The 19,571-nt window shown below is 40.4% G+C and overlaps 7 protein-coding genes across 11 annotated transcripts; all 7 read right to left on the reverse strand.

Moving 5' to 3' along the window:
- Positions 1,921 to 5,066, reverse strand: LOC104716148 (thaumatin-like protein 1b). Its single transcript, XM_010433507.2, has 3 exons — positions 4,332 to 5,066; positions 3,516 to 4,215; positions 1,921 to 2,033 (listed from the first exon to the last, which is right to left on the reverse strand). Exons 1-3 carry the CDS (start codon positions 4,387 to 4,389, stop codon positions 1,943 to 1,945), a joined length of 849 nt encoding a protein of 282 aa, XP_010431809.1. The 5' UTR covers positions 4,390 to 5,066; the 3' UTR covers positions 1,921 to 1,942.
- LOC104716149 (cold shock protein 2-like) lies at positions 5,186 to 6,567 on the reverse strand. Of its 2 annotated transcripts, none has more exons than XM_010433511.2 (2): positions 6,323 to 6,567; positions 5,186 to 5,969 (listed from the first exon to the last, which is right to left on the reverse strand). In XM_010433511.2, exons 1-2 carry the CDS (start codon positions 6,451 to 6,453, stop codon positions 5,510 to 5,512), a joined length of 591 nt encoding a protein of 196 aa, XP_010431813.1. In that variant the 5' UTR covers positions 6,454 to 6,567; the 3' UTR covers positions 5,186 to 5,509. The 2 variants fall into 2 exon arrangements, with proteins under 2 accessions (XP_010431813.1, XP_010431814.1); XM_010433512.2 differs by having other exon boundaries at positions 5,186 to 5,850; positions 6,078 to 6,567.
- LOC104716151 (PI-PLC X-box domain-containing protein DDB_G0293730-like) lies at positions 8,295 to 9,555 on the reverse strand. The gene has a single exon (XM_010433513.2). The coding sequence runs from the start codon at positions 9,452 to 9,454 to the stop codon at positions 8,498 to 8,500; it is 957 nt and encodes a 318-aa protein (XP_010431815.1). The 5' UTR covers positions 9,455 to 9,555; the 3' UTR covers positions 8,295 to 8,497.
- On the reverse strand, positions 10,553 to 11,415 carry LOC104716152 (dirigent protein 15-like). The gene has a single exon (XM_010433514.1). The coding sequence runs from the start codon at positions 11,258 to 11,260 to the stop codon at positions 10,682 to 10,684; it is 579 nt and encodes a 192-aa protein (XP_010431816.1). The 5' UTR covers positions 11,261 to 11,415; the 3' UTR covers positions 10,553 to 10,681.
- Positions 12,785 to 14,929, reverse strand: LOC104716153 (eukaryotic translation initiation factor 4B3). The gene is made up of 2 exons (XM_010433515.2): positions 13,652 to 14,929; positions 12,785 to 13,216 (listed from the first exon to the last, which is right to left on the reverse strand). Exons 1-2 carry the CDS (start codon positions 14,809 to 14,811, stop codon positions 13,042 to 13,044), a joined length of 1,335 nt encoding a protein of 444 aa, XP_010431817.1. The 5' UTR covers positions 14,812 to 14,929; the 3' UTR covers positions 12,785 to 13,041.
- On the reverse strand, positions 15,081 to 18,240 carry LOC104716154 (probable magnesium transporter NIPA7). 4 transcript variants are annotated; one of them, XM_010433517.1, is made up of 8 exons: positions 16,888 to 18,240; positions 16,682 to 16,738; positions 16,491 to 16,581; positions 16,254 to 16,414; positions 16,030 to 16,157; positions 15,805 to 15,942; positions 15,612 to 15,704; positions 15,081 to 15,529 (listed from the first exon to the last, which is right to left on the reverse strand). In XM_010433517.1, exons 1-8 carry the CDS (start codon positions 17,006 to 17,008, stop codon positions 15,335 to 15,337), a joined length of 984 nt encoding a protein of 327 aa, XP_010431819.1. In that variant the 5' UTR covers positions 17,009 to 18,240; the 3' UTR covers positions 15,081 to 15,334. The 4 variants fall into 4 exon arrangements, with proteins under 4 accessions (XP_010431819.1, XP_010431821.1, XP_010431818.1 ...); XM_010433519.1 differs by having other exon boundaries at positions 16,678 to 16,738; positions 16,888 to 16,989; XM_010433516.1 differs by having other exon boundaries at positions 16,030 to 16,414.
- Positions 18,388 to 19,282, reverse strand: LOC104716156 (peptidyl-prolyl cis-trans isomerase CYP18-3). Its single transcript, XM_010433520.2, has one exon. The coding sequence runs from the start codon at positions 19,156 to 19,158 to the stop codon at positions 18,637 to 18,639; it is 522 nt and encodes a 173-aa protein (XP_010431822.1). The 5' UTR covers positions 19,159 to 19,282; the 3' UTR covers positions 18,388 to 18,636.

Raw genomic sequence — 19,571 nt, forward strand, 5'->3', positions numbered from 1 at the left:
CGTCTATTACCCCATGAATCTCGGTTAATATAGTTTACTGTTGGTTTACTATTTGACTAACCAACTAATGAACCCATTTAACCAGATTAAACCAAAATTTAATCCAATTACAAAACTAAACCTAAAAAACTCTAAAATCAGAAATTCCCAAATCGATTTGTCTTCTTCTTCCTCTCGTTTTCTTCTTTTCAAAACCCTGCAAATAATCATAAAAAGACAGATAATCAAAACAATGACTTTTAAGTATACACATATACCTATAAAAAAATTATTTTGTTTATAAAAGTATATATTTTCGACAATCCAGCGATTAGTAGAGAATCAACAAGAAGTCTAACCATATACGCAGATGACAAAAGACCATCCTCAAAGTTGGTTAAGCTAAACTCTCCCCTGTATCAACACAAAAAATAGAGAAAGAGAGAGATCAATAATCGTTTTTACATTCACACAATCCATAACAAAAATTATAAAATAATTCCACACAATCACGCTGAACAGAGAAAGAGAGAGTCAGAGATGGACTTTGAAAAATCCACCAAAGAAATAAACAAAATTGCTGAGAGATTGTGATATTCTTTTATCCGTTTGCAGAGAGATCAATATGCACTCGATCCAGAAAAAAATATCCAGGAATCGTGTCAGTGTTTGCAGATTCAAGAGCTCCTTCATGGAGAAGGAGTACATTTTTTTAGCTTGACTCGTTGTAGACTCCAGATTAGCTATCAGCTAAGCCTAAGCGTTGGTGAATATATGTTTTGGTTTCGATATCCTTTTTCTTCTCATTCTTTGAAACAATTTAATGTTCTTTACCTCAAAATTGTTCATGATTTGTTCTTCTCGTTTAGTCGTTTAGGGTTTTTACAAAACAAATTTAGGGATTTTTGATTTCAAGTGAAGAACATGATGGGTCGGGTTGTATATGTTACTTGGATTATAGATTGATTTTATACCGGTTTTATGTGGGTTTATAATCGGATTTAATTTCAAAACCGTTTAAACCAAGGTTAATGGAGAAATAGTAATAAAATTATGGATTTGGGCAGAAATAGGTGGAACGAATAAGTTCGAAGGAGATATAGAACAAGATCAAAGATCAGGGTGGATCAGGTACGATGTGATAGTTCCGAGGGGAAAATAGGACGTCGTTCCGAGAGAGAACGTTACCCATGCCAATAAAACCCATTGAGAGCTGAGCCTGACTGAGTGAGTCTTTGACTCCTAAATCTTGTCAAGATTATAAACTTCGCCGAGCTAAACGACAAAACTAACATGGGCATTTTTTCTTTATATATTGACCATTGTGCCCCGCCTTTTCGCAGCCAAAAAATAATGAATAACACTTCTGATGCATCAGACAAGCAATTTTACCAGTTTTGTGTCTCCGTTGTTTGAATAACAATCTACCGGGGGAGAATAGAAGGCAAATCTTTTTTTTTGCTGACCAAGAAAAGGACAATTGAACAATATAATAGGTGGGTTAGTTTGGTGTTTGTTCAAACTGCAGGGACTAACTTAACTCTGGTATAGAAGAATAGTTTTGGTACAGAGCTATAGCCTTGGTTTTGCAGACGAGCGTGCCTGCAAATGGGCTGGTGGGACTATTTTAGTGGCTTAATCCGTTAATCACAATAGTATTATTTTAACTGTTATTTACATTTTCTTAAATCACCAGTACACAAGATGGATTTCTTCTATCTTATGATTGAACGAAAGGGCAGATGACAGGAACAACAATTTTGGTAAAATTTTGAATAACGAAAGGACTCTGTAAAACAAGAGGAGATTTACAATTTGCTTCTACCTTGGTATTATCGTAATGACATTTTTCTACACAAGGAAGAGGAAATGAAAACAATTAGTAACCTCAACAGACAAATGCAAGTAGCCGTGTACCACAGACCCGATGTAAAAAAGGACCTTATACAAATACAGAGGCGGCTCAGCTGCTGCGAGGATGCGGCAAATGTATCATGCTCTTGTTTACTAGCGGCAGAGTTGCCCCATCTTTCCTCGAACCTAATAGCTTCTCACTGCAAAGAACACCCGTATCAACACTTGCTATTTGCTAAGCTCAATAAAACTTATGTACATTGTCAATAATAGAGCTCCTCAGTTTCATCTTTATTTGAACGCAACAATCCAACAGCTATTCCAACCACTAAATCAGGATTTAGAACGGTGCAAACGAAGCCCTTAATCAATGCTTGCTCACACCAAATGGTTACATGTATGGTGTACATGTTTCACTCATTCCAATCTACGACTACCGCTATAAACGCCAACAAATTAATCTGATAAAACTTTAGTGTCACTCAATAAAAAACACTAAAAAGTTGTCTAAACTAACTAACCATTGAAAATGATCTAAAATACACTAGTACCAATCCAATCATAACGATCAAGTAACTAAACTAGCTAGAGTCCGTAATAATCAACAGTGGCTCATAATAGATTCCAAAACATGTAATAATGACAAGAAACATCTCTCGAGTCAATTTATCTACTAACCTTGTATACGGCGGAGGACAGAAGATGATGAAGTAATCGGCTCCGGTGGCGCAAGTGTAAGTGCTGGTCTTATCGTCGTAGGCGTAGCTGTAGGCTCGCGGGCACGCGTGCTTAAAGAAGAGCGAGTAAACCGAAGGCTGACAGGTGTCCGGGGTAGCATACGCGTCGCTGCAGCAATACCTTGGATCGCCGAATGCCTCGCACGCGCTACGGCAAGCCACACCGTTTCTTTTACCACGCGCCACCAGCTTTAGGTCTCTGGGACACGCGCCGTTCAAGTCGACGAGACACCCGGTGGCTCCGCAGCCTCCCACCACGATTTTCTTGGGCAAGATAAGCATGGGGAGGTTGTAGCCGTCGACGAGGCTGACGTCGTAGAAGTCTAGTCCTCCGGTACCGTTGAGAGTAAACTCGGCGAGCGTCGCGGGTGGTTTAGCACCGGAGCCTGAACATTCAACCTTTCCTGAGCCGCAGTCGCCGGTTAAGCAGAGGAAAGAACCAGAGGTACGATCTTGGGAACACAAGGTTCGTGCCCAGAGACGACCGGACCATGAAGATGGTATAGCGACGGTTTTGGATTTTCCTCGGGAGAGACGAAAGCCGGTAGTGGGGAGCGGGGCAGAGTTAACGCCGGAGAGCAAACCGGGCCAAATCGTGTTCCGGCAACGGTTTATGATCTTGAAAGAAATCGACTCAACTTNTGCTCACACCAAATGGTTACATGTATGGTGTACATGTTTCACTCATTCCAATCTACGACTACCGCTATAAACGCCAACAAATTAATCTGATAAAACTTTAGTGTCACTCAATAAAAAACACTAAAAAGTTGTCTAAACTAACTAACCATTGAAAATGATCTAAAATACACTAGTACCAATCCAATCATAACGATCAAGTAACTAAACTAGCTAGAGTCCGTAATAATCAACAGTGGCTCATAATAGATTCCAAAACATGTAATAATGACAAGAAACATCTCTCGAGTCAATTTATCTACTAACCTTGTATACGGCGGAGGACAGAAGATGATGAAGTAATCGGCTCCGGTGGCGCAAGTGTAAGTGCTGGTCTTATCGTCGTAGGCGTAGCTGTAGGCTCGCGGGCACGCGTGCTTAAAGAAGAGCGAGTAAACCGAAGGCTGACAGGTGTCCGGGGTAGCATACGCGTCGCTGCAGCAATACCTTGGATCGCCGAATGCCTCGCACGCGCTACGGCAAGCCACACCGTTTCTTTTACCACGCGCCACCAGCTTTAGGTCTCTGGGACACGCGCCGTTCAAGTCGACGAGACACCCGGTGGCTCCGCAGCCTCCCACCACGATTTTCTTGGGCAAGATAAGCATGGGGAGGTTGTAGCCGTCGACGAGGCTGACGTCGTAGAAGTCTAGTCCTCCGGTACCGTTGAGAGTAAACTCGGCGAGCGTCGCGGGTGGTTTAGCACCGGAGCCTGAACATTCAACCTTTCCTGAGCCGCAGTCGCCGGTTAAGCAGAGGAAAGAACCAGAGGTACGATCTTGGGAACACAAGGTTCGTGCCCAGAGACGACCGGACCATGAAGATGGTATAGCGACGGTTTTGGATTTTCCTCGGGAGAGACGAAAGCCGGTAGTGGGGAGCGGGGCAGAGTTAACGCCGGAGAGCAAACCGGGCCAAATCGTGTTCCGGCAACGGTTTATGATCTTGAAAGAAATCGACTCAACTTCTGCCAATCCAATCAAGAAAAAAAACAAGTCGTTTCCTTATGAACTATTGAACTGAACCCAAACAAATAAATAATAAACGTAATCAAATTTACCTGAAAGTAATCAAACTAATTACCTGAAAGAGATATAAGAGAACCCAGAATGATCAACAAGAGGATTTCATTCATCATCATCTCTAAAATGTGTACTCTCTCTCTCTCTCTCTCTCTCTCTAAAGTAGAAGTATGGTTGAATGAGTAAAGCGAGAGCAACTTTACTTTGAGAAAATTAAAAAGAGCGGCAGTGGAGAGAAATCAATCGAAGAGAGTGAGAGAGAGACTTGAAAACCAAAAAAAAAAAAAAAGAGAACCAAATCAAAATCGAACCGCGATAACTTGCTGGGTTAGTGAATCCCAAAATTAAACCGGTTTTCTGGTACATCCTCCATTAAGAGGTGCGCACGTGGGGTTTTGTATGTGGACCTCAAAACATGCTTATGTTTTTTTATTTTTCTTTGAGAGAGAGAGAGAGACTGAGAGCACTCCGATTTCCAAGGTAACAACAAACAAACCACAGATCTAAAAATCTTCCCATATCTGCTTTTTTAGTTTTACTTATCCAATCCGAATCGTCTCCACAGCTACAGTAAAAATACGGGTGTGTTATCTTCACGAAACGATGGCGTGTTTCTTGACTGCCTAGACTCTAGAGAAGGAGATGAAAAGATTGCATCCCTCTCTATATATACAAAAAGAAAAGATTGAAAAATAAAGAATTGACTAGTCCTCCTCCTGATGGAGACTGCCTGCAGCACGGATATTAAATTCCAAACAATGCCCATGAACTAAAATGCCATTTAATGCATCCATACGCAAAAATAGATTTTGTTTCTATGGGGCACGAGAGATCTTATTCTTATCCATATAATATTTTCTTCAACATCCATCAAAAAAAAAAAATATCAGATCTCACGATTTGATTCATTCAAATAAAGAAAAAACCACAATAATGTTTTGCATATGAACACTTGAAACAGATCAGTAGTAGCAAGCATTTCAACCATCACAAGTAGTACCATCATCATAATAAAACCATTAAGTAGAGCATAACCAAATAAGTCCTACTAATCCGAAAACCATCCAGAGAAAAAAAACAACTAAGAAGGACAGAGTACAGAGAGAGACCCCATCATCATAATAAGCAAAAAAGCGGATAATAAGATAAAGATAGAACACGGCGAGAGACTAAGATCCTCCGATCAACATTTGAGAGATGACCGATTCACTCTTCTCTACCGTCGGACCGGCGATCCTTTTAACGTCCACCGCTGGTGCAATCCCTGGCGAAATGTCCCGACTCGCCACAGCTGTAGCAGCTTCCACCGCCTCCGCCTCCTCCACGACCTCCTCCTCCGTAGCCTCCGCCACCACCGTAACCACCGCCTCCTCCGTAACCACCGCCGCCGCCTTCAGAACAGTCTCTCGCCATGTGACCGGGCTCACCACACTTGTAGCAGTCGCTGCCTCCACGGCCACCGCCTCGTCCACCTCCGTAACCACCACCACCACCGCCGTAGCTAGCACCAGATCCGCGGCCTCCACCACGTCCGCCACCGAAACCGCCACGACCGCCAGATGAACCACCACCGCTGTTGCCTTGGACGGGAGCGCCGTCGGGACCAGAGACATCTATGGCCTTGGGACGGCCATTGTTGTCGGTTTCGACCTCGAACTCGACAGATTCTTCGGCAGCGAGGCTGCGGAAACCCTCAGATCTGATGGAGGACTGATGAACGANCCTCCGTAACCACCGCCGCCGCCTTCAGAACAGTCTCTCGCCATGTGACCGGGCTCACCACACTTGTAGCAGTCGCTGCCTCCACGGCCACCGCCTCGTCCACCTCCGTAACCACCACCACCGCCGCCGTAGCTAGCACCAGATCCGCGGCCCCCACCACGTCCGCCACCGAAACCGCCACGACCGCCAGAAGAACCACCACCGCTGTTGCCTTGTACTGGAGCGCCGTCGGGACCAGAGACATCTATGGCCTTTGGACGGCCATTGTTGTCGGTTTCGACCTCGAACTCGACAGATTCTTCCGCAGCGAGGCTACGGAAACCCTCAGATCTGATGGAGGACTGATGAACGAAGAGATCGTCGCTGCCGTCGTCAGGAGTGATGAAACCGAAGCCCTTCTGGGTGTCGAACCACTTGACGGAGCCTTTGCGCCTCTCACCACCGCCGTTGTCTCCGCTCATTCTGATCGAAATCTCTTTTTCAAACTCTTTACTTTAAATCTCAAAAAAAAAAACCCTAGAAAAAAATTATATTCTTTCTTCTTCACCCACAATAATCACTCTCTCTCTCTCTCTCTCCACGCAGCTGCTGCTGCTGCTGTTTATATGTGCGTAGGAGAGGTGTGCCAAGGCAAGGGTATGACTGCCACGTCACCCACATTAGTTCCTTTTTTTTTTCCTTTTTTTCTTTTTTTGTGCGAAGTTTAATTTTTTTCCCCTCTTTCCAAGAAAAATAAAAAGGAAAAGTATCTTTACTTAAAATCCCTTTTTTTTTGTGTTTAATTTTTATACCATTAATTTCTTCTTATAATTTTTTCCTTTTCATCCTTTTTATCTTTGCAATACGAAATCGTATGATCCCGGCGGCCCTCATAAACCTTATTAGTATATTCTAGCTAATAGTGAGATTTATAAATTTGATTTCTTCAGCATTAGGAAAATATGAAAATTCCTTGATTTCCAAAACGAATCTGTAACTAACATAAATATTTAAAAAAAAAAAAATATATATATATATAGAGTGGAGTTAATGGGCCAGCATGTGCGAGGGTGTTTAAATAATATATATCCATTTGGGGAAAGAAAATGGATTATTGGCCCAAGAACGAGCCGTTGCATCTTGACGGTTGGGGTGTTTTCCAGGAGATGGATATCAGCCGTCAGATTATCTAGTAGATCTAGTCAAAATTATTGAAGAGGCTAGTTTGGGGAATAGAGACCACATTTATTTTTTATTTTTTTTTAATTTTGGTGCAGTCAAATAACATTATTAAAGAATGACATATCATACGTCAGCAGATATTTCAACTGGTCAATAGACTTTAAACAAAAAACTAAAAAAGAATTGACTCTGGTCAAATATTGCATTTATTGTTCCACTTTCCACGTATTTAACCAGATTTTTACTACTAGTAATTTTTGTTTTGTTTTGTTTGTTTTAACATCCAAGTACGCAGCCGTTTTGAATAATACACATAGATATCAATGAACAGCCGTTTTGAATAATAATACACATAGATATGAATGAACCTTGTCCGTCCCTGCTGCTGTGCTGCTGTGCTGCTGTGCTGCATGCCTGCATCAAATCTAATCTAATCTAAATGCGAGACAAGGAAGGAGTGGTTTCGCCGCTTTTGATTCATCTAGTTAGAGCCGGTAACAACATCTTATTCCCATTCTTCAAAATACTCTTGTGTCGTTTTGTTTTTTCCCTTTTTAACTCAGTTTCCATCATCTGGTCTCCTCGCTTTATGGACGATTGATCGATCATCATAGAATGGAATTAGAGAGACAGAGAGGAAAGATGCATATTTGTCATCATTAGCTCCGTGAGATATATATGAATGAATTCTACGGCATTATTGGATTCAGTTTTATTTTTCTATTGAGCTGGGGGATTCACTTTGATCTTGTCTAACAAAAAAAAGGTTCATTGCAGCAGAAAAATACATATTTTCCTCCCTGGTTACCTCTCTTTCACTTGTTTTTTTTTTTTTTTTTTTGTCAAACTATATAGATTAGTCCAGTGTTTGTCATCAATCTGCTTAATTGCTTCTTCTTTCTTGTATTTTGTCAGTGTCTAGCATCTGCCTAAGGAATCCTTTCATTGTTCCGCACAAATTAATGTTACTCTCTGAATTCATTTTTACTTCAATCTGCTGCACATGATCGATCATTTTCACTGCATCGTCTTCCCATTATGAATCACCTACATTTTTTAGTTTAAACTTTACCTCAATAAAGTGATCAAGACAACATTTTCACTCTGCTTAACTTGATTTTGGATCTCTTGCAATTGTATCTGGATTTAAAATGTTTTGTAATGAAGAAGAATATGAATGTAGACTCTTTTCTTTAAGTCTTAATGAGTTAATTCACACACACAACACACTCACGGACATGTTTTCACACATGAAGAACCCTAACATGCACAGCCATGTTCTGATTCTTTTTCCTTTATAACACAACATATACAAAGTCTCTCTCTCTCTACGGCCTTCTTTACTCATGCCTTACCTTCAGCTCTTGCAAAGGTGAGCCCAACGCAAGCATCAACAAACTCTTTATCAATGAAATCCGTCGAGAAGATCTGCAGTTTGTCAGCACATCCTCTCTTTACACACTCGATGATAAACACCTTTGCGTAGCAATGTATCCGCTTTGTCACCGGTTTAACACACAGTATCGGGTTATCAGCCTGCGGCGTCACAGTGTTCTCCACCCGGTAGAAGTGTTTCCGGGAAGCAGCCGGTTGCTGCTGGCTCAAATGCTTGATGTTGCTCTCGAATTTGGTCGAAGGAAGATCCGTATCGATCCAGTTATCTTTCAGGTAACCGGCACTCCACAGGGGATCACCGTGCTTAGGCTGAGGCGACTTCCTCGGTTTCCAGACGCAGATCACTCTCTTTGGAAGCAGCTCAGCGACTGTCTTGGCGAACACGTGATCGTCCTGGTGAATCAGATGATCTCCGAGCTGTTCGACAAGATGCTTATCGAACTCGGGTGGATCTTCGTGTCCAAACTCTGTTCTGATCTCGAGAATCACAATCTCAGACTCTGTCTCAGAGAGAAACCGTTTGAGATCGGCCAAGACAAGGTCGACGCTGTAAGTCTTGAGGATACCGTGGCAGACACGGCGGTCTTCTTGAACACGGATGTCAAGGACTCGAGTACCGGCCACGAGCTGGTTGTAGATAGAGAGAGACTGGCACTGTGCAAAGGGACGAGACACGAAACGGATCCCGATTTTGTTGGTGGCAGAGTCGTGAGTCCCTGGCCAGACGATCTTGTTGATGTGAAGCTTTTCAGGCCCAACGCCGGACATCCAGTTTTTACGATCGGACGGCATGTAATCACACCCCGGAAACTCGCAGCCGCATGATTTCTCGAGATCTGTCAGGGCTTTCTTCTCCGTGTAGACGGCTTTCCGGCGCTCGAGCTGTTTCGAAAGATGAGTCCCCATTTCGTGAGGATGAACAACCTTTGCTTTGCTCTCTCTCTCTCATCACTAATGAATTCTATTATTTTTTTGTTTCTTCTTTTTTTTTTTTTTCAAGAAACGTACGATGCCTTCTTATAAATGAATAAAAACATTCTTACTCACTCATAAGCTGCTGTTGTGATTGGTTATTTATTTTTGTTATGCTTTCTTTTGTTTGATATTATTATTGTTACTAAAGTTACGAATTATACGTTACTCTTTTTAATTACTCTATCGGAAAAACACCGTTTAGATGAATTATTCGGAGACTATAGAAGTAGCATTTTTAATAACTTTTAAACCGACAAAGTTTGATATGCTAATATGTAGTATAACTTTCTTCTAATTTCTTGATAATTGTCAACTGAATGATTAATTGTATATTGAAAGAGTGGTTGGGTTGTAATTGATGGGTAGTGAATGTGTATAATGTTTGGTAGGTAGGTCCATGTAATTTCTTTATTTTTTTGGGTATCGCTGTCTTCGTTTATGTTATATGTCACTTTCTATGAGCTGGCTGCTTTCTCCAACGTGAAAGATATAAATACAACGTGGAATTTGCATATCTTACACGGTTTTATTTTTGCTTTCTTTCTTTTCTTGTGGAATATACAGGACACATGTTCAGTTTCTTTTGAAATTCAAATTCGTACCATAGTTTATAGTTTATAGTAAAGTCAATAAACGCTTCGAAATTAATGGTAGTGATTTGTACCACTATATATTTGTACAGCTTTAAAGTTTACCAATCACAAAAATTTTACCAAAAATTTTATTAAAAGTTTTACTTTCAACTTGTTTCTTACAGCTTTGCACTATTCATTAAAAGTTTATAACTTCATTTTACCTAAAAAGTTTTGTGTACAGCTTTGATTAGTGCAAAAATAATGATGACAATAGTTTTTGGATAAAATCATAATAGATTAGGAATAGGATCGGAAGCAATCATACACAGGGCCTACCATGTGTTTTGTAACTTGTTAAGGTTATCTCATCAACCAAAAATAATGATGACAAAAAAAATAAGCACAACGTCAAACAAAAACAAAAAACAGTAGATATAGCTTTTTGGAATTGAAAAGAAGGATTGCAAACATAATTAATCTGTTGATCCGCAAAACTCAAATTAAAATCTGATTTTTTTCCAGTAAAGCTAGCCTTTAACATTTATTAATAATAATAGTTGGACGAAACATATATGGGGTTTGATTAATAATGATACACAGTAGCATCATAACGAAGAATAGCATCACCTGTCTTCATATCAATATGATGTGTTTTTATTTTGACGAAGCCTCTCGCCATTCTGAATTTCCCACGACCACCAACAATCGCGATCTCTCTTTCCCCAGCTTCTTCTGCTACCGGATTCCTTGAAAATATACTAATCGAACTCCCGTTGAATTTTCCTGTTGTAAACGTTAAATCAGCATACATCACGATCGTAAATTTGCTCATTTCCTTGCTCGCAGAGACATACATCCCACGACCATTCCCGATCTCTTTTGAGTGTATCTCTGGTCCAAGGGTCAGTGGATCATCCATTACAAAGAGACTTCCGAACCCCACCGGTGAATTTGCATCTCTCGTGAGATTATCATGTGCGATTCTGACGGCGCTAGAATTTTTGCCACTAAGAATATCATGCAGGTAGAACCCGACACGAGTTACTTTCTCCTCTTTCAGATTAGCCGGCTGTGTTTTGCTGTAATATAACTCCTCCTCTTTACGAGCCATAACAGCTACACTAAAGCAAAGTGTGAAAATTGTTATTATTCCGCTTTTCATGATTATAATTTTTTAGAAATTGATAAGAAGGGGTGGTCTAGAAGACATATATAGTTTGAACACTTATATCAAAAGAAAAGTTTATAGGGAAGATATTCTTCTACAAAATGACACTCTACACAAAAAGAAAGAAATCAAAAGAGTTCAAATCTCATTATTCATATATAAAATAACCTAGTGATATTATCCTATATAAGAAAAAGTAGTGAATGCAATGCATTCTAGGATAATCTTCTTTTGTGAAAAATAAAATGAACATATTAACATCAGACACATCTAGTTTAGATTAGTTTTTAAAACTGAGCTTTTGTTTTTGATTTGGATTAGAATCGAGTAGTTAATTTTGTTAGAAAAACCATATTGTAAGAAAGTCAAAACCATTCATCAAGTAAATAGAAATTATATCACACAATGAAATTGATAATTTTTAATTTATATTATGTAGAAGTATTAATATGAATAAGTATTTTTGTTATAAGGAGATTTATTAGATATCCTAACATATTAACTGAAAAGTGCATTTATGAAAATAATATTAAAATTGTAAAAATTTACATTGGAATACCATTAGAAAGAGTAAAAAAAAATATTATTATGGATAATTAAGACAATTTAACTAGAGTAGATAAAAAATTAATGTATTAAAAATATAATATTTAGAAATATCCATTCGGTTAAACATCTAAGATTTTTACAGATAATATTCGATTTTATACAGATTTATTCAATAATTTATTCAGAAATAAATTGCTAATAATAAATAACAAATTAATAAAAAAAATATTTTAAATTTAATTCAAATGAAAAATGTTCAGCCTACAGTTTAACACGTGGATTAGTAGTAAAATTAATTTCAATTTCTAGTGGTGTTTTACAACTTTGAACATTTTGAGAAGATCGAGATTTATTTAGTTTTTTTAAAACTCGTTCCAAAAGCTTTGGGATACTTCTAGTAAAATAAAAATAAGGAATAGTAGTATCATCCCATATTGTCGCATAAACTTTATTCTTCGAACCAGAATTATTAATTAATTAATTTTGCAGACCACAGGCGCAAGAATCCAATGTATAGACCACGCGCAACTACCGCGCGTTAAGAGCGTGTTGTCAAAATGGCTTATATATATTAGTCCAGCATAAATGTCTACTTTTTGGTCCGTTTTAATATTTTCAATCATCCAGCGCGTGTTATGGCTACTTAATCATATTTCCCGACTCGTCCCACCACTTTTAAATTTAACTTTTCGCTGTTTTGTTTTTATTTTATACTCTTGGGTTTTCTTAATTCATCTCATACATACTGTATCTCGTATTTTTTTTTTGTATTAGCAAAGTGGACTACCCATCGAACGCAGGTCAGATAGGCCCGATTGGTTGATTTTTTCATACAATGTAATGGATCATCAGGCATTGTATGATCCAAATTCTATTTTTGGTGGATCAACGAAGAAATACATTTTTTTAATAACAACAATGAGCGATGATGATGATTGATGACTGCCCAACAAAGGGCTATTCCCAAAATACCAAGAAATAATTAAAAGATAATAAAACGAATAATGAAATTGTACAACTCGTAAATGTAAGACACCCAAAACCCTAAAAAAATTTCAACAGAGTATGCAATGAAGACTGAGAGAGAGAGAGAGAGACCCTACCAAAATTTTCTATCGAGTTTCCCCACACAACTTAACTTAAACAACACAGACTCTCAGAAGCTAAAACCTCAATCAAGAACTGAACTTGTCGTATCACAATCCAAAAAAATGCCTTTTCACTCTTCAGTTTTTGTCCTCAGTCTCTTCTTCCTTCTTATCCTCCTCTTCTACAGCTGGTTCCTCCCCAGTCTCTTCCTTCTTAGCCTCTTCTACATCTGGTTTCTCCCCAGTCTCTTCCTTTTTAACCTCTTCTACAGCTGCTTCCTCCTCTTGAGCTCTCTCCTCAGATTGCTCCGTGCTGCAATGTTCAAAGACATAATAATTATCCACGAGTAAGATAGATACATCCTTACTAGTTTACAACTTACACAGTACCCAACCATACTAATTAAAAAACAGTGAGATGATTTCAATCTTTCAGCCTAGCAAAGAGTGTCTACTTCAAGACATCAACTTCCATTTGTGCTTTCTACTATGAATGCGTAAACGGGACAACTGATAGAGAGAAGCTAATGAACACCAAAACTACTCTATCCTTTAACTACTACAATAATGCAGTGATCTATATAACACACGCCAATCAAGAGGGCCACTGTCAATTATAGCATATATGAATGAATCCATATCTCTCACACATATCAATATTAGGCCACACACGCTTTCCCAATCAAATATTTGCAAGCAAACAAAAGAAACGAACAAAGCAAGTTTTGTAGTCAAAGAAGATAGATACCTTTTCCTCCAAGTTCTTTCAGTACGATCATCGTCCTTACGGCCGTTGCCAAGACCAAAGCCCATCTTCCCTGAAGATTTCTCATCAATGGCTGCAGCAACGTCCTTAAGCTTGTCAGCCTCGAGCTTCTCGTCAATCTCTTTCCAATCCTGGCCTTTCTCAGCCAGAACTTCCTCCCTGGGTCTGGCGTTCCCAAAAGGATTGGCACCTTTAGGTCTATCTACAGCGACCGTGACCGGACTCATCGGCTTCACGGCCTCCGGCTTCACGACCTCCACAACGGGCACGGGAAGTGTGCGGGGCTGTAACATCAATCTCGGCCGTGAGCCACCGGTGCTCGGTGGTGGTACGCCGCTTGCTCCGGGGCTCTCTTCTCTTCTCCTCCCCCAGGTGTCGGAATCCGAACCACCAGCACCGCCGTATTGAGAATCCCGGTTTCTAGACAAGGATTCAAAACTTCCCCTCTTCTCAAATCTATCACCGCCGCCGCTGGCAGATACAAATCTACGGGGCTCCGATGGCTTAGTGGAGACCCAGCTATCGACTTCATCAGCCTTGGACTGAGAATCGAAGAATCCTCCTCCGACGCCGCCGCCGCCTCTCTCTCTTCTCTCGAATCCGTTACCTCCAATAGGTTTCTTGGTGGCACCCCAGTTATCATCCTCATCCGCACGCGACGGACCCGAGTCCCTGCTAGATTCCCTGTCCCTGTTGAATCCACCGCCTCCTCTCCTTTCCCCATCCTCCGAAACCCTAGACGAACCCCACCTCGAATTGGAAGAGTCATCTCCGTAACGGCTCCCGCCGTAGCTCCGGAAACCGCCCCCAAGCTTAGATCTATCAAGCTCCTCAGCGGAACGCTCGCGTGGACCAGTGGGAAGAGCGACGAGCTCAGCCTGAGTGAGGCGCTCCGTCTGGGGAGCTGACGCGGCCTTGGCGGAGCCGTAGGTAGCGAATTCAGCGAGAGATATGGTCTGGCCCTTCTTCTTCTTCGTTTTGGTGGTGGCCGCAGCGGCCAAGGAAGGGAAATCGGAGGAATCTCCGGCAGAGGATTTGTTGTTGGAGGGAGGGGCTTGTTGCTTGAGCTCAGCTTCGTGTTCCTCGGCCTCTAGAGCCCAAGCACCAGGCTTTGCCCAAACAGATGATACAGCAGCCGCCATGGTTTTGTTTGATTCTTCTTTCTTCTTCTTCTTCTTCTTCTTCTTCTTCTTTCTTCTCTTTGTGAATATCAAAAAAGTAATGAAAGGCTCTGCTTCGATAGACCGCACCGAATCGCGATTTCCTTTTTATACTTTGGATCTTTTTTGGGTTTTGATCGGACGGTTATTATTAATACATCATCAAATAAGGTTTTTATTAGATTCGGCTACTTATAATATATCCCATTCCTTCCCCTACAATTTTGTTGAATCAAAAAAAATAAAATTAATAATAATCAAAGTCAACAATACTAATATGTACTTCTTCTAAAAATGACAGCTAGCTACTAATCTGTTGTCTAGTAGGAGCTCAAAAAAAATATGGACAAATTTGTATAGAGAAACACTATTACAACAAAACTATATACACAAAGCTACATTCTTTTCCCCTCTTAGAGGTTAGAGATGGTCTTCTGATTTAGGACCCCTAACCTCCTTCAGTTCACAGCTCAAAAGACGCTCTAAAGTTTGAGGGACAAGCTTCCTAATATTCAGGGCTGTACAAACTTGTAAGATGCTCTTCATCAAAGCTCTTCCCTGAATCCTGCCATCTCATTCTTCCTGAAGAAGAAGCTTGTTCCTCTTCTCTCGTCGCATGGAGTATAACTGTTCCTGTAAGCACTGTTATGAACCCACATACTCCTGAGGCTATGCTCTCTGTGTTTTGCCCATTCCAGTCCTGTGTTACCAATGTCATTCATTCATCAACCATCTTGAAACAGGATCATTGCTCTTAAACATTAACTATCTAGTTTATCTACCTTGAACATAATCGCACTCGCAACAATTGTGAGGGTTGTGAACATCACATAGTAGATAGGAGAAACGATTGCTGCGTTGAATGTGTCCAGCGCCTGCCAAAACAATACTACATGTTAGTATTTAGTGTCTTACAGTAGGCCAAAAAGTGCGCCAACACGACATCACACAGATACAAGTACAATTTCTTCTTACCTTGTTGAGGTAAATCATTTGCATTACCACACATATTGTTGCAACCATAACAAAAAACCATGTCTCTAGATACCAAATCTGATTTATCCCCTCCAATGTTAACTTTATCGCAATCCCCACAGCCTTTATGCTCATAACCTATTTTAAAACAACAACCTTTATAGAGCAAAATATGGGGGTAAAAAAAAAATAGAGCTCAAAACTAATTCCAAGATGCTTACAGTNGGTGAGAGAACCCATCAATGAGCAGATTCCGATATAAACAAGAACGTTGGTCTGGCCGCAGAGAGGTTCGCAATACAGAATCAAAGCCAGGACAATCGACATTGATATAGCTACGTAAAGTAGAAAAGCTGTCCTCATAAACAAAAAGAGAGAAGGAAATAAGATCAGTAGTAACATAAACACACCATATATGTATGTGTAAGTGTGAAGAGAGAGAGGGAGACCTGGTTGCATAGCTAGTTTCCAGATTTCGTCAACAGAATTGGGAGTCTGCTCCTGAGGTGCGTGAATGACGATCATAACGGAGCCAACGATGCAACAAACACATCCCCAAACTCCCATTTTCCTAAGTTTTTCGTCTAACAGGAAATGTGCCAAAACAGCGCTAGAGAAATCAAAGGGTTAGTAAGAGAAGAGGTGAAAAGGAGATGTCAAGAAAATGTAAATAGATAGATAGATACCTGATGATAATACTTAAGGCACCAAGAGGAGTGACAAGTACAGCCGGAGCATAGACGTAAGCAACAAAGTTTGCAATTTCTCCAAAAGTCACTTTTGAGTTAGCAAAATCACATAAGAGAGAATGTAAGCAATAGATTAAATCGTTAATTAAAAAAGAAGGTATAGTGAATGACATGGGGTATTAACTTACTAGTGACCAAGCCTACCCACCAAAGGGGCTCAAACAAATATGTATAACCACCAAACCCTGCATCATCAAGCAAGGCAAGGCACTCAATAAAATAAGGACAAGTAGATAGAGGAGGTTGGTTTCAATCTCCGAACCGAAATATTCTATCTGTATCTCATCAATTCAGAGAGAGAGCAAAACCCGAAAGAAAAGGGGAATAAACGAACCAGCACGGGTGCCATTAGCAGCAGCACGCTTGAGACCTTTCTTCTTCAAAATGAAGCTGGAACCTATGAAAACACTAGAAGACACAGCTAATACCAAACCCATCTCATTATCCGACACCATCTTCTTCTTCTTCTTCTTATTCCTATTAATCTTATCAATCAAATCTATGTTTGTTTCTATGTTTCTATTTTTCTCTCAGCCCAGAAATCCTTCTTAAGAAAAAAAAAAAACCTAAAAAGAAATTGGCGGTAGCGTACGGAAAAGAACAAGATACAATCGAAAGGCAATTTAACCGTATGAATTGGGGTGTTATGTGATCATAACACACACGAAATGCCACAGAAGAAGGATTGAAGGAAACCTGTTTGAGATTGGGAGAAGAGGGAAGAAGGAGAATCGCAAGAAAGAAATTGTTGTTTTCTTTTAGAGGAGGAAATGAAAAAATTTGGAATTCAAATTGATTTGGGAGAGAGAGAGAGAGAGAACTTGTGCCCTCTCTAGAGACGACAGCTCATGATGAGATTTCGTCGTCTTGTCGAAGGGGGTCAGGCTCTCTTCTTCAATTTTCTTCGTGTGTGTGTGTGTGTGTCCATCGTATTTTAAAATTAAGGTTATCACCTTAAAAAAACTTTGTGGTTAATCAATCACGCCCTTTTTAATTTACTTCTTTAATCCTTACACTCTTATTGTATTTTTTTTTTCTTTTCTTTCTAAATTTATTTTACAAGGAGAACCAACAACATGACATATTCGAAAAATGGGCTCAAAACTCGAGAGGAATATAATATGATTCTAAATTCTTCATCAACAACCAAACAAAAAATGACACACACGTACCTATTTAATAAAGTCATCATATTCATTTTTATAAAAATATGGGCGTACGTATTGACTACTTTCTTCTTATTTAGGCTTCCTCACGTTTCTTCTTCTATTCATGAAAATCTTAAACTAAGCATATTCTGCCATTGCTGGCTACAACAAAACTCATAAATTTCAATTCTCATATAACTGTTAATTATTACGCAGCCATGTGGTGAGCACAAAGCCAACTATTCTTTCGTCAGCTGTGGTGGTCTAAAAAAAAAAAAAACTGTTAATATTCTAGTCTTCTTGTGAAACAATATTGATTTGTTTAGTCATCCTCGTATTTTCGTTTTAGAGAAATCCGTTTTGGGCTTGATTTTTATGGGCCGGCCTTCACATGATAAACTTAATAGAATAGTGAGTACGTATTCAAAAGGCCCACTTAAGTTATATCTAAATTCTAAACTAAACCTGGTAGTGTAGACTGACAGACGGGCACACTCACTATGTGTAGAGAGAGAGAGGGTGATGCTGATTCATTTAGTCTTAAGAAGAAACCATAACAAAAGAGTCTGTATAAAATAGATTAGCTCCAGCCGATAATCAAAATTCAGGATCAATAATGAACAAACAAACTTGGCCAGGGAGATAAGGCAAATTAAAAGCAGGCAGTCATTAGAGAGAGAATATGATAAAAGAGTGAGTAGTAGTAGTTGCTCATTCATTATTTTTATGGATTATGGTAAGGAGACCAACCAAACAAACTAGGGGCGGGGAAAACAAGAAGAGAATACTGACACCAAACTTAATTATGACTACTACGGGGAGTAATAAAGATAACGCCAAAACGCAAAGACACCACCAGCTAGGACATGACAGACGGAACGAGGACGCTAAAGATTATATGTAGAGGGGGGGGGATCTAAGATGATGGATGGATCCTAAGAGAGCTGACCACAATCGGCGACAACCACCGGCTTCGATGGCTTCCCAGACGAAGATCCGACCTTCTCGATGGCCTTGACGACGTCTAACCCTTCGACGACCTGCCCAAACACCACATGCTTACCATCGAGCCAATCGGTCTTCACGGTGCAGATGAAGAACTGAGATCCGTTGGTGTTGGCTCCGGCGTTCGCCATCGACAGGATTCCTGGTTCCGTGTGCTTCCTCTCGAAATTCTCGTCCTCGAACTTGTTCCCGTAGATCGACTCGCCGCCTGTTCCGTTCCCGGCGGTGAAGTCTCCTCCCTGGCACATGAAATTAGGGATCACGCGGTGAAACTTAGATCCCTTGAAGTGAAGAGGCTTCCCGGCACGCCCTACTCCTTTCTCTCCGGTGCACAGAGCTCTGAAATTCTCCGCCGTCCTCGGAGTCTTATCGGTGTACAGCTCCATCACGATCCTTCCCGCCGGCTGCCCGTCGATGGTCATGTCGAAGTAAACCTTAGGAAACGCCGCCATTCTTGTTTGTTGTTTGAGTGATAAAACGAGAGAGAGAGAGAGAGAGAGAGAGAGAGAGAGAGAGATCTCGAAAACAAGAGTTTGTTTGTTGTGGATGATAAGAGGAGTAGGAGGATGATTTTGCGGTGAGGTTAGGTTCTTTTATAGCCCCCCCGTCCCTCATAAGGGAAGCGGCGAATATCCCACAGTCGCCTAAAATTATAAGATTGTTACACGTGGAGTTATCTCAACGGCTTTGCTCTAACCCTGGTTAGGTTATAGTTTGACCACCGGTTAATTAGGAGGGGTCATTCAGTCAGTCTCAGTTCAGTGGGATGAGTATCTCAGACTTGGCATATGCCCCTGGAGCAACGTGCCACACGTGTCAACTTCTCTCATACGTTTCAAACTGATAGATACTAATACTACAAACA

Source organism: Camelina sativa, chromosome 10 (assembly GCF_000633955.1).
Source record: "Camelina sativa cultivar DH55 chromosome 10, Cs, whole genome shotgun sequence".
NCBI lineage: Eukaryota > Viridiplantae > Streptophyta > Magnoliopsida > Brassicales > Brassicaceae > Camelina > Camelina sativa.